The sequence below is a fragment of the Tamandua tetradactyla genome, chromosome 12 (assembly GCF_023851605.1).
Source record: "Tamandua tetradactyla isolate mTamTet1 chromosome 12, mTamTet1.pri, whole genome shotgun sequence".
Lineage (NCBI taxonomy): Eukaryota > Metazoa > Chordata > Mammalia > Pilosa > Myrmecophagidae > Tamandua > Tamandua tetradactyla.
Window position 1 is genome coordinate 68,832,649 of NC_135338.1, and position 13,469 is coordinate 68,846,117.

General features: G+C 46.6%; 1 protein-coding gene and 1 long non-coding RNA gene across 2 annotated transcripts in view; both read left to right on the forward strand.

The window, feature by feature from the left end:
• The window catches only part of HCN4 (hyperpolarization activated cyclic nucleotide gated potassium channel 4), a 45,436-nt gene extending 43,673 nt beyond the window's left edge, over positions 1-1,763 (forward strand). The window contains exon 8 of the mRNA XM_077122358.1: positions 29-1,763. Within this exon, the coding sequence (XP_076978473.1) occupies positions 29-1,491 (1,463 nt within the window). The 3' untranslated portion in view covers positions 1,492-1,763. The remainder of the gene's footprint in view (positions 1-28) is intronic.
• Positions 1,764-5,112: 3,349 nt separating this feature from the next.
• The window catches only part of LOC143652324 (uncharacterized), a 79,679-nt gene continuing 71,322 nt past the window's right edge, over positions 5,113-13,469 (forward strand). Inside the window, exon 1 of the long non-coding RNA XR_013160565.1 lies at positions 5,113-6,167. This is a non-coding gene — a long non-coding RNA (uncharacterized LOC143652324). The remainder of the gene's footprint in view (positions 6,168-13,469) is intronic.

The window sequence follows — 13,469 nt, forward strand, 5'->3', positions numbered from 1 at the left end:
GCCCACCTGCTCTTGTTCTGTGGCCCAGGCAAGAAGAACTCCATCCTCCTCCACAAAGTCCAGCACGACCTCAACTCAGGCGTCTTCAACTACCAGGAGAATGAAATCATCCAGCAGATCGTGCAGCATGACCGCGAGATGGCCCACTGTGCACACCGTGTCCAGGCTGCTGCCTCGGCCACCCCGACCCCCACGCCCGTCATCTGGACCCCGCTCATCCAGGCCCCGCTGCAGGCCGCTGCAGCCACCACCTCTGTGGCCATAGCCCTCACCCACCACCCACGCCTACCTGCCGCCATCTTCCGCCCACCCCCGGGACCGGGGTTGGGCAACCTCGGGGCTGGGCAGACACCAAGGCACCTGAAGCGGCTGCAGTCTCTGATCCCTTCTGCAATGGGCGCCACGTCACCCGCCAGCAGCCCTTCCCAGGTGGACACACCGTCTTCATCCTCTTTCCACATCCAACAGCTGGCTGGATTCTCTGCCCCCGCCGGACTGAGCCCTCTCCTGCCCTCGTCCAGCTCTTCCCCGCCGCCGGGGGCCTGCAGCTCCCCCCAGGCTCCCACACCATCCGCCACCACTGCTGCTGCCACCACCACGGCTGGGTTTGGCCACTTCCACAAGGCGCTGGGCGGCTCCCTGTCCTCATCGGACTCTCCGCTGCTCACCCCGCTGCAGCCCGGCGCCCGGTCCCCACAGGCTGCCCAGCTGCCACCTCCGCTGCCGGGCGCCCAGGGAGGCCTGGGACTCCTGGAGCACTTCCTGCCACCCCCACCCTCAGCCAGGTCCCCGTCATCTAGTCCCGGGCAGCTGGGCCAGCCTCCTGGGGAGTTGTCCCCAGGTCTGGCTGCTGGCCCACCAAGTACACCAGAGACACCCCCACGGCAGCCAGAGAGGCCAAGCTTCACTGCAGGGGTCTCTGGGGGAGTGTCCCCTATATCCTTTACCCCCCGAGGAGGCCTCAGCCCCACTGGCCATAGCCCAGGTCCCCCAAGAACTTTCCCAAGTGCCCCACCCCGGGCCTCTGGCTCCCATGGTTCTTTGCTCCTGCCACCTGCATCCAGCCCCCCCCCACCCCAGGTCCCCCAGCGCCGGGGGACACCACCCCTCACTCCAGGCCGCCTCACCCAGGACCTCAAGCTCATCTCAGCCTCCCAGCCAGCTCTACCCCAGGACGGGGTGCAGACTCTACGCAGAGCCTCCCCACACTCTTCTGGGGAGTCCGTGGCTGCCTTCCCGCTCCTCCCCAGGGCTGGGGGCGGCAGCGGGGGCAGCGGAGGCCTTGGTCCCCCCGGGAGGCCCTATGGTGCCACCCCTGGCCAGCACGTCACTCTGCCTCGGAAGACATCCTCAGGTTCCTTGCCACCCCCTCTTTCCTTGTTTGGGGCAAGAGCCACCTCTTCTGGGGGGCCCCCTGTGACTGCTGCACCCCAGAGAGAACCTGGGGCCAGGTCTGAGCCAGTGCGCTCCAAACTGCCATCCAACCTATGAGCGGGGCCCCTCCCTCCTTCCTCTCTTCTTTTTCAGCCCTTCTTTCTTCCTTCAGGTTTAACTGTGATTAGGAAATATACCAATAACAATAATAATTATCATTATATAAAAAAAGAACCCACACCAGAAAAGCAAAAGACAGCAGAAAATAACCAGGTATTCTTAGAGCTATAGATTTTTGGTCACTTGCTTTTATAGACTATTTTAATACTCAGCACTAGAGGGAGGGAGGGGGGAAGGGAGCAGACAGGGCCCAAATACAGAAGCCAGAGGGTAGCAGGAAGGGTCTCTGGGGCTGACCAGGGGTGGGGTGACCCTATTTGGGGTTGCTAGAGCAGACCTGACATTGTATTTGTTTTAGAACAACAGCCACCACCAGCCCTTTAGCTGTGAACTTGGAGCTCCCTCTGCTGGGAGTCAACCCGTGCCCCAGGGAAGGGGCTGCCCTTTGGCATGATCTCATGCCAAACCTGAGTCCTTGGGACAAAATGGGGCCAGGGCCCTGAGGGTCTTCGTTTTTTTTCTACTGCAAACTTACTTAGCAAGATATGTATATGAACATGTATATGGATATGTATGCAAGATGTGTATATGTATAGCTATGTAGCGCTCTGTAGAGCCCTGTAGATAGATTCACATGTGCACACACATGTGTGCCATCTAATTAACCCCATGTTGCCAGGACACCCAGGTCACCTTACACCCAGCATCCCACCTTGGCCCGCAGGCTGGGCACTGCAGGGTCTGGGGAAAGCATCCTCTCCAGGCCTCAGGGGAGAGGACACCCTGGAACTTCTCTGTAGGGCCCCTTCTTCCCCATCACTGGTCTTAAGTCCAGTCCCACCCGACCTCTCACCACATGGAAGCAGTCTTCTACACGGAAGCAGAAGACTCCAGGCTGTGCCTCAAGCATGCCTGTCACCTCTGTGGCCCTCAGTTTTCCCATCTGTAGGAGGTGGGGTGTGAGGGGAACCTGTATTTATTGAGTCTGCTCTGTGCCAAGCACTGGTTTAGCACTTTACACATTAATTCCTTCAATTTCAAAAAGACGCTGAGGTAGGTACTTTCTTCCCATTTCACAGATGAGGAAACCGAGTTTTGGGCTAGTTTTCCAGTCACATAACTAGGAGGGTCAGAGCTGGGGCTGGTCTGAGATCCAAAGCCAATCCTGCCTGAGGCCAAAGCCTGTGTTCCTTCCATCATAAAACTCTGTCTAGAGGGGCTGAGTAAGACGGTCCCCAAGCATGGTACAAAGGGAAGAGCCCACCCAGATTTGAGTGTCCGTTATACCCGAGTTCAAATCCCAGCTCTGTCACTTCTTCGCTGCATGACCTTAAGCAAGCTATCTCACCTTTCTGAATCTGTTACCTCATTTATAAGATGGGAACAACAATGTTACTGCCTTCACAAGGATCTTTGAGGACCAGGTGGGAAAACTAGTATGTGAAGTCCCCAGCCCTGTGCCTGGCATGTACTGTAGTAGGTGCTCAATAAATCATGTTTCTTCTGCCCCTTGTGTCCAGCCCATGGCTCCAGCAAGCTATGGCGACAGCCCCAGGGAGCTTTGGCAGAGAATTCCAGGACCTAAAAATCTCAGGACTCAGGAAGTGGTTGGGCCTCCCTAAGGGCCTGAGGAAGATGTCCATTCAGTGGTGGGCTTGAGCCAGGCCTTAAGAGATGGGGCAAGTTAGAGAGAGAGGAAGGAAGGGAAGAAGGGTAGGAAGGAGCAGTGGGTGGGATGGAGTGCAGCAGGGAAATGACTGAGCTAGGTGCAGAGTCAGAGGCTTAGGTAGGAGGCCCACAGCATAGACCTTGCATGGCAGGCTAAGAGGATTGGGCTTGGTTCCAAAGGCAACCAGGAGCCATTCCAGAGTGGAAGCCAATGTGAAAGCAGCTCACACGTCTCTTGAGGGATGATCATCCTCCCCAACCATTTTCTGGAAGTGCAGGATCCTCCCAGAGCCAAGGTCAGTGGTCTGCCGCCTGCCTGTAGGGTGGGAGCAGGTCTGGCTACCAAGACCTGAATAATGAGGAGGGCTGGTCCTGCCGTGCCCATCTGGATCCCTGCTCCATGCTCCAAGCCAGAATATGGTTGGCAAGATCAAGTTTTGTCCTGAGCTGTCCTGAAGTCAATTTCTCCAAAGGTGGGCTGTGGGGAGTGGGAGGCAATAATCCAGGAGAGAAGGAGGTGAGGATTGTAGGGTCCTATGGATGGAGGCTAGAAGCCAGACTAGCCCTAGTCTTTAAAGGGCTGGAGAACCCCTCTTACCCCCATCCCACCCCCAACCCCCATGGGCCCCAGATGTTCTCAGAGCTGAAAGGACTTAAACAGCAGCCTCAACCTGAGTACTTCCTTTCCCACAACAAGAAGGGTAGCTCAGAGAGGGCAGTGAGACTCCATCCAAACCCAATGGCTACCCCTGGAGGCAGTGTGGGTGGGATGGAGGATTCAGGGGCATGAGTGAGGAGCCCCCTTTGTCGTCAGGGCCTGACCTAAGCACCCTTTTCTTTCCATACACACATGCACACACATACACATTTTTAAAAGCTCTGAGCCCATCCAGCCACTCCACAGAGACTGTCAGTGGGACCTCCCATCCCCAAAATCCCGCAAGCAATTTTCAAATCTTCCACTTTTAAAACAGAAAACGGTTTACTGCCGTGTTGTATATTTTATTTAAATAAAAAAATTCCAGCAGATTCTGCCTTCTTCTAGGGGTCAGGGCTGGGGGCTGGGGGTGAGGTTGACAGGGAGTGCAGGCTGAGGAGCCAGGCTGGAGGGTGGTGGGCCGCAGGCCCCAGAAGCATGTGTGTGCACTTGTGCGCGTGCTTGTACCTCAGGAGTCCGAAGCGCGTTCTCTGTGCAGAGATATGCACAGGAGTGTGTGAGGCCCGGCTCTGATGTGGTGTGCAGTTCTCTTATGGGCTGGGAAGAGTCTGAAGACAGGGGCTGTGTGTGTCTGTGGAGCGGGAAAAGGCAAGGTTGGGGAAGCATGAGAACCTAACTCGGCCCCATCCCACCCCAGCCAGCAGGGCTCCAAGATTCCTGGGGCTCTGTGAAGTTCCCTGAAGGAGCAAGAGGGTAGCGAATGTTTGCATAACTCCAGCTAAATATGGAAGAGGGAAGATGCCATATTAGTCAATTAAGACAGGTCCTCTGAAGCTGGATGGCGGCTGGGGGGAGGGGCGTGGGGGGGCGGTGACTAATGGTGACCAGAATGAAAGGAGGGTACCCAAGCCAGGATGGAGAGGTGGCTTCCTCAGGGTGGTTGAGAAGGGAGGGCAGCCTCTAGGCCTGGCCCCATCAGGGCCTCTGCGAACCCCTCAGATGGCCTCCTTTCCGCACCCCCAACCCCAGCCACGAGGAAGGGAGGAGGCAGCCCATGACTCCATGCCGGTAACTGGTGACAGGGAAAACGAAGTCCTCGGGGCTCCCCGCGGCGGTGGTGGCAGCAGCGTGGGGAGCGCCGTCTAGCCTGAGGAAGGGAAAGTCCTTGGAAAGGGCAGGGAATCCGTCCCCGCCGTTCCCCATCACTGATTGCCAAGTGGATGCTGTTTCCATGGTAACCTTCCTGGGAGTCCCGTTGCTAAGGAGGCTGCTCAGCAGGCCCCGACGTCCCCATGACAACTGCCCCCTGCGGCCAAAGCAGTGAAGCTTCCTCGGGGACCCCGCGGGGACTCTAGGGCAGGGGCGGGGGCTCTGACACGCTTGTCCTTTGGACAGTGGGGAACCTCTGCGGACAGACAACTGTGATGAGTCTTGGAGGTGGGAGGGTTTAGCAAGGGGGTGGATTCCGGTCCACCCTGGCCAGGAGGATACTCACCCTTAGGCATCACCCAGGGAGTCCTCCCTGTGACCAGACATAGGACCTGCACTGCCAACCCGGGAAAAGGGGTGGGGGTGGGGAGGTTGGAGGAAAGAGGGGGCATCAGTCACTCTCTTCTGCGTTTTTTGATTCCAAAAGGACACTTAATAAGTACGTTCTATGTGGTAGGCATTTGGTGCTTTCATATTTTCTCATTTCATCCTCACAACAACCCTTTAGGTAAAAATTAGTCTCCTTTACAATGACCAGGTTCTTCATAGAGGGTAAAAGTAAAACACCTTGCCAGTGACCCGTTAGCCGGAATGTGATAGAACCAGGATGCACCTCCAAGTCCTTAAGACAGAACCCATCCCTTCCCAACACATCCCACCTGTTAGACCAAGGGTGGGTGGTGGACGCTGTTTGTCCCAGGTGCAGACAATAAAAGGGGCGTGGTCTGCAGAGAATTTAAAAACAGCAATAAAAGTGCATAAATGCCATTTTGCGTTCTCTTATCACCATGTGCCAGCACTTCTGAACAATGTTAGCAGGGTAAATTGAATTATGTACCCCAATCTAGACACGTTCTTAATCCATTGTAAAAAAAAGAAAAAAAAAGACCTCTTGAAATGTTATTTTTAGTTAAGGTGTGGCCCAATTAAATGAGGGTGGGTCTTAAGCAATTTTACCAGAGGCTTTGTCAAGAGAAGAAACAGGAAGTCAGAACGTGGAGAAGACCGTTGAGGAAGAAACAGGAAACCCACAGAAGGAGCCAGGAGGCAGAAATACCAATCAAAGAACCCCAGCTAGCACTAGGATGCTGCAGACTCCGGGATAAAGCAAGACTTCCAGCCTCAAAACCGTGAGCCAGTAAGTTCCTGTTTTTTAAAGCAAACCCATTGTACGGTGATAGCAGCCTGACAAACGGAGGCAATGATGATACTCCTTCCCACCCACCCCATAGGGCAAACTGCACCCCCACCCCCCAGCCCTTGAAATGCTGCTCCACACCCTGCTTCATCCTCGAGGGGTGCTTGGTGTGCTTCAGTCTCCCTGCATGGTGGGCAGGCCTGAAGACACTCGTCCTGCTTTGGCGTGGCAAAACTGGATTGGGATTTTTGAAAGAAATATTTTAAAAGATTTAATCAGATTCTTCCCTTGACTCCATGTCTCCTTCTGGCTACTGTCTGGTTTTAGACGGTAGCCGACTGAGAAATCAGGGAATCTGAGTCCGAGTTTAAAATTTTATTGTCCTACCGGGTATTCAGGGTGCGGGCTGGGGAAGCCCCTAGGAGCGGTGGGGTTTAGCTAGTGGGGGTGCTGACGATGCCTACGGGGCCTCCTGTGGTAGGTGAGGAGTTTCCCACGCTTTAGGGCCGGGGGCATAGCTACGGCCCGTGTGCAGTGGGGGTGGGGGTGGGGTCCTTTGTTTGTCAGGGCAGGTCCTGATTGGCTGAGTTGGAACAGCTGTATGCCCGGATGTTCACGGTTTCAGTTCGGGTGGGGGCCTTCCAGCCAGAGGCTACCGGGCCAGGGTTTACAGCTACTACTTGCTCTTCTCAGCCAAAGTTGTTGAATTGTCCGAATTCTCTGTCCTCATTTCCCTGCTGCTGGCTCACTTCTTCCTCCGTAGCCATGTGGCTTCTCCTCCCCGCCACTGCACCATCAAAGACCCAAATTGAGAAATACAGGGCCCACATCTCAGACCTTGTCTTACTGTTTTCCCAGTGGTTATCTAGCCCAGCTGACCACGCCTTCCTCAGCTTTCAGGTCCGCACTCTCTCCTGCGGCCTTCCCAGCTCTCTGTTCCACCCTGGCTTTAAGGGTTCCTTGGACCTCTGGCCCTGACCCCTATCTGCTGGCGCCACGCTCACTTCCCAGGGGTAACCGCACCCACGCCTGTGAGGTCCCCAGCCCGAAGGCAAATGCCTCCCATTTTTACCCCTCAATTCAGGCTACTACACCAGTTCCGCATCCTTTCTGATTAACCAAAGCCCCACCCCTTTTTTTCTTCTCAAGTTGGCGGCTTCCAATGCATTTCAGAGCATCTCCCCCCATCCCCTGCCCCAATTTTGGTTCTTCGTTTTTCTTTCTCTTGAGGATGATCCATTTCATACTTACAGAAGAAGATATACTACATACATGAGATGTAAAAAAAAAAAAAAAATCATGTACCAATTAGTCAATTGAAGAAATAGGAAAAAAAAAAAAGAGGAAGAAATAGAACATAACAAATTCCTTTGAAGACATCTATGCCATTCCCCAACTGTCTCTTTCTCCCTCCCTCGGAGGAAACCCACTAATCTGAATTTTAATTTCTATCATTCCCTTGCTTTTCATAATACTTTTTACTACGGAAGTAAATGTCTCTAAACAATATATTTAGTTGCATACCCAGGAGATGGGCATTTGAAGTAACTTCCTTGGTGGGAAGGAGGATTTTTATCAATATTTAGAATTGCTGATGTATGATAATAAAAAGCACATGACTTTTAGTTAATTTTATGATTGTTTTAAGTTTCTTCACAGAAAATGCACCCCTTTATGGCCTACACCAAGGGTAGACCACACTCCCTCCACCTTCACACACGACTAAATATATCCATAAATTCTGGAAACTTGACATAGTGATGGCATGTTGGATGTATTCTTAATTCGTTTGCTTTTTTTCATTCCATATTAAGATCCTGTTGATGCATGGAACATAGGTAATTCATTTTCACTGCTGTGTAGCATTCCAGTATATGAATATACTACCACTGACCTATGTATTCTCCTGGAAATAGAGACTTCTCTCCATTTCAGTTACACTGCTGCTAGGAACATTCTCATCCATGGCTCCTGACACAGATGTATAAGAGGGTCTCTAGTCGCTATATCTAGGAATGGGACAACTGAGTCAGAGGGTAAATTAATCTGTGCTTTACAAGATAATGCCAAACTGTTTTAAGTAATTCTAACAAATTACACTCCCACCTGCAGCCAGTGAGAATTACCCTTACTCGACATCCTTGCCAATAATTGGAATCATCAGGCCTTTCTTATTTTTCCCAATCTAGTGATATCTAATTGTGTTCAATGTGTCAATCCCTAATTACTAGTTTGGTTGAGCCTCCTTTTTTGTATATTCATTGGCCATGTGTATTTCCTCTTCTGATAAATATTTGTTCATGTTTTCCTCCTATTTTCTATTATTGTTTGTCTTTTTATTTACTTGTAGTAGTTTTACACATACATACACATACACACGCACAAGTACCTATTTGGAAAACTAATCCTTAGCCTTTATGTGTTGCTGCAAAATATCTTCTCCCAGCTTACGGCTTGTCTGTTCTTTTTATTTTTGGTGTCCTTTGATGAACAGAAGTTTTCCATTTTAATAAGGTCAAATTTTGCAATCTTTTTCTTAATATCTAGTACTTCTTTAGTGTCTTTTAGCTTGTTGGAGAAATCTGTCTTACTTGCTTGTTGTAAAGATATTGTTCTATATTTATTTCTGAAAGTGTGAACTTTTGCTTCCCATACTTGTCTTTAATCGACCTGACTTTGACCCTACATGTAGTCTGTGGTTATGGTTCAGTGTCATTTTGCTCGTATGGACAACCAAGTTTTACTACATCATTGGCAGAATGAGCCTTATAAATTTTCATGTCACCTTTTACATACTGTCTTCGTATGTGTTGAGGCTCTCTATTATTTATTATCGTTAGTTTATTTGGCTGTTCCTCTTCAAACAGTATATTGTCCTATTTAATATAGCTTATTAAAATATATTAATATGCAGTAGGGCAAGTCTCTCATCTTCTTTTTAAGGAATGTCTTGGCTATTCTAGGCTCTTTGTGCTGCCGTATATATTTTAGAATCAGTCTGTCAAGATGCATACAGAATTCTGTGAGTTTTTTAAATGTTAAAAAAATTATTAGAGCAGTCTTAGGTTTAAAGAAAAATCATGCAGGACACAGAGTTCCCATACACAGCCCTCTCAAATACACAGTTTTCTGTTATTAACATTTTGCATTAATGTGGTAACTATTATAAAAAAGGAACCAATAATATTATAATTATATCAACTATAGTCCATAGTGAATGGGGTTCACCCTTTGTTTTGTGCAGTTCTGTGGAGTAAAAAAATTTTTTTTCAGGTTACATTCAAACAACATACAATTTCCCATTTTGACCTCTTTTAAGTACACAATTCAGTGGGTGTTAGTTACATTCATAATGTGCTACCATCATCACCATCCATTTCCAAAATATTTTCATCACCCCAGGTAGAAACTTTGTACTCATTAAGCATTCACCCCCCATTTCCCACCCCACCTTTGCCTCTGTATTCTAATTTCTGACTTTATGAATATGCTTCTGCCTAATTCATTTACATTGGGCTCATGCAATGTTTGGTCTTTTGTGTACAACTTATTTCAGCATAATGTCTTCAAGCTTTATCCATGTGGTAGCATGTATCAACCCTTCATTCTTTTTACAGCTGAATAATATTCCATAGTACGTATATACCACATTTTGTTTATCCATTCAATTGCTGATGGACATTTGTATTGCTTCAATCCTTTGTCAATTTAAAATAATGCTGCTGTAGACATCGGTGTACACATATTTGTTCAAATCCCTGATTGCAGTTCTTTTGGGTATATACCTAGAAGTGAGGTTGCTTTGTTATATGGTATCATTATGTCTAACTTTCTGAAGAACTGCCAAAATATTTCCAGCGTCTGCACCATTTTACACCCTCATCAACAACATACAAGGGCTCCTATTTCTCCACATCCTTGCTGACACTTTTTATTTTCCATTTTTCTAAATAACAGCTGTTTTAATGAGTGTGAAGTGGAATTTCACTGGAATTAGAACTTCCAGTACAGTGCTGCATAAGAGTGGTGAAAGTGGACATCCTTGTCTTGTTCCCGATCTTAGAGGGAATGTTTCATTCTTTCACCGCTGAGTATGATGTAGGCTGTGGGCTTTTCATATATGCTCTTTATCGTGTTGAGGAAGTCCTCTTCTATTCGTAGTTTTTGGAGTGTTTTTGTTAAGTGGTAGGTATAATCTTTTTTTCTTTTTCTGTTTTCATTTTATTTCTTTTTCTATTGTCTTTTCTGAATGGATGCAAATGTTCTAAGAAATGATGAATATGCAACTAAGTGATGATATTGTGAATTACAGATTATCTATGTTAATGTTATATTTCGTTTGTTAAATTTTTTTTAATTAATAAATTTAAAAAAAAACAGAAGAAGTGGTACTGGACTTGGTCAAATGCCTTTTCTGTATCAGTTTAGATGATCTTGTGGGGTTTTTTTCCCCTCCATTCTTTTAAGGTGGTTTCTGTTATTAATTGATTTTCTCATGTTTTAACACCTTTGCATTTCGAGGATAAAAAATCCACGATCTAAGTGTACGATTATTTTAATGTGCTGTTGGATTCAGTTTAAAAGTATTTTGTTGAACACCATAAGTACATGGAATTTTAAATAGGGCATGAGATTTTTTAGGTTTGTTCAGGTTAGGGTGATGCCCCGATACATCCCAGAGTAATTTGGGCAGTGAATAAAGAAGTATTTGCAAAGTCCTCTTGAGGGACTGGGGAGAAAGGAGGAAGTATTCAATTTCCCCATTTGGAGAATTTCTCATATTCTCACAGGCAGTGGGGACAACCAGGTTGATGGGTTGGGCCCTCAATCTTGGGGTTTGCCCCTATGAAACATGCTTCTGCAGAGGAGTTTCTAAGCCTACTTGGTGTTGTGCCCGTGAGTCACTTCCAGAGAACTTCTTTTATTGCTCAGATGTGGCCTCTCTCTGGGCCAACTCAGCGAGTGATCTCACTGCCCTCCTTCCTGCTTGGGACATGACTCGCAGGGATATAGTTCTCCCTGGCAGCATAGAACAGAACTCCTGGGATGGGTCAGGACGTGGCATCATGGGATTGGGAGGGTCTTCTTGACCAGGAGAAGCAGGAGAGAAATGAGACGAATAGAGTTTTAGTGGCTGAGAGATTTCAGAGTCAAGGCATAATCCTGGAGGTTATTCTTTTTATTACTTTTTTTTTTGCATGGGCAGGCACCGGGAATCAAACCCAGGTCTCCGGCATGGCAGGCGAGAACTCTGCCACTGAGCCACCATGGCCCGCCCCTGGAGGTTATTCTTGTGGATGGTGTGGATGTCCCTTTTTAGTTTGTGGGGTGTTGGAGTGGCTAGAGAGAGGTACATGAAGCTCTTGGGCTGTGTTCCAGTAGCCTTGATTCTTGAAGATGATTGTAGAAAGATATAACTTATCCAGTGTGACTGTGAGAATCTTGTGTCTGATGCTCCTTCTGTCCAGGATATGGACAGATGAGTGGAAAATATAGATAAAAAGTAGATGAATAGTGGGGGGTGGGGGGTAAGGGGTGAAATAGAGCGAGTGGATAGAAGTGCTGGTGAATGGTGGGAGGGAGGGGTCGGGGTATGGAAGGTATGAATTTTTACTTTCTTGGTTTTGTTTCTTTTTCTGGAGTGATGTAAATGTTCTGAGGGGTAATCATGGTGATGAGTGCACATTTATGTGACGATGTTGTGAAGTATTGATTTATGCCAGGTATGGACTGTATGTATGTGAAGATTTGTCAATAAAAACATTTTAAAAAAGTATTTTGAGAAGTTTTCACCAATATTCATAAAGAATATTGGCCTGTAGTTTTTTTTCATTGTGATATCTTTACCTGGCTTTTGTATTAGGGTGATGCTAGCCTCATAGAATGAGTTTGGGAGTTTTCCCTCCTCTTCAAAATTTTTGGAAAGAACTAGACCAAGATTGGTGTTAATTCTTCTTTGAATATTTTTTAAGATTCAAGTGAGGCCATCTGAGCCTGGACTTACTGATCTTCTTTATAGATCGTCTGTCCATTATTGAAAGTAGTGTATTGAAGTCTCCTATTAACATAAACTATTCTTCCTTCACCTCTATCAATATTTGCTTCATATTTTTTGACCATTTGGTCATATGTATTTATCATTGTTGTGTATTCTTGCTGAGTTGACCCCTTTATTAGTATATAATGTCCTCTTTGATCCTTGTAACAGTTTTTGTTGGAAAGTCTATATTATCTGATATTGGTATAGCTACCCCGACTCTCTTTTGCTCACTATTTGTGTGGTATACTTTTTTCTGTCCTTTCGCTTTCAACCTACTTATGCCTTTGAATTTAAAGTGACTGTCTTGTAAGCAGCATACAGTTGGGTCAGCCTTTTTAATTCATTCTGTCAGTCTCTGCCTTTTGACTAGAGAGTTCAGTCCATTTACATTTAAAGTATTACTGATAATGCAGGACATTCTTCTGCCATTTTTCTGTTGTTTTTATTAAGTCTCATACCTTTTTTTGTCACCCAATTCTTCCATTACTGCTTACTTTCATATCTATTTATTAATCTTTTACAGTGAACAATTTTGTTTCCCTCTACATTTCCCTTTCTATCTATTTCTCCTTATAGTTACCATGGGGCTTACATTTAACACTCTAAGTCTGTAATAATCTCAATGTCATACTCACTTAAATTCACTAACACACACTAACTATGCACCTATACTCTTCTGTCATCTCACCTCTATGCTGTTCTCATCACAAATTATACCTTTATATATTGTGTATCTGAAACTATACCTTGATCATTAATTTTTATCCATTTACATTTTAGCTCCTGTAAGAAATAAAAAGGGTAGTTACCTACCAAAAATACATTACAATAGTACTGGTTTTTATAATTACCCATGTAGTTACCTTTGCTGGAGACCTTTATTTCTTTATGCTGCTTTGATTTACTTTCTAGTGTCCTTTCTTTAAATCTGAAGAACACCTTTTAGGTTTGCTTATAGGGCAGGTCTAGTGAAGACAGACTCCCTCAGCTTTTGTTGATTGGGTTATGTCTTAAACTCTCCATTTTTTTTTATTAGAGAAGTTATAGGTTTACAGAAAACCATGCATGAAATAGAGAGTTCCCATATACAAGGCTATCACCTTGTATTAGTGTGGTATATTTGTTATAATTGATAAAATAACTTTTTTACAATTGAGCTGTTAACTATAGTCCCAAGTTTACATTAGGATTAACTGTTTGTGTTGATAGCCCTATGATTTTTAAAAAATTTTATTCGAGTAACAAGTATACAACCTAAAATT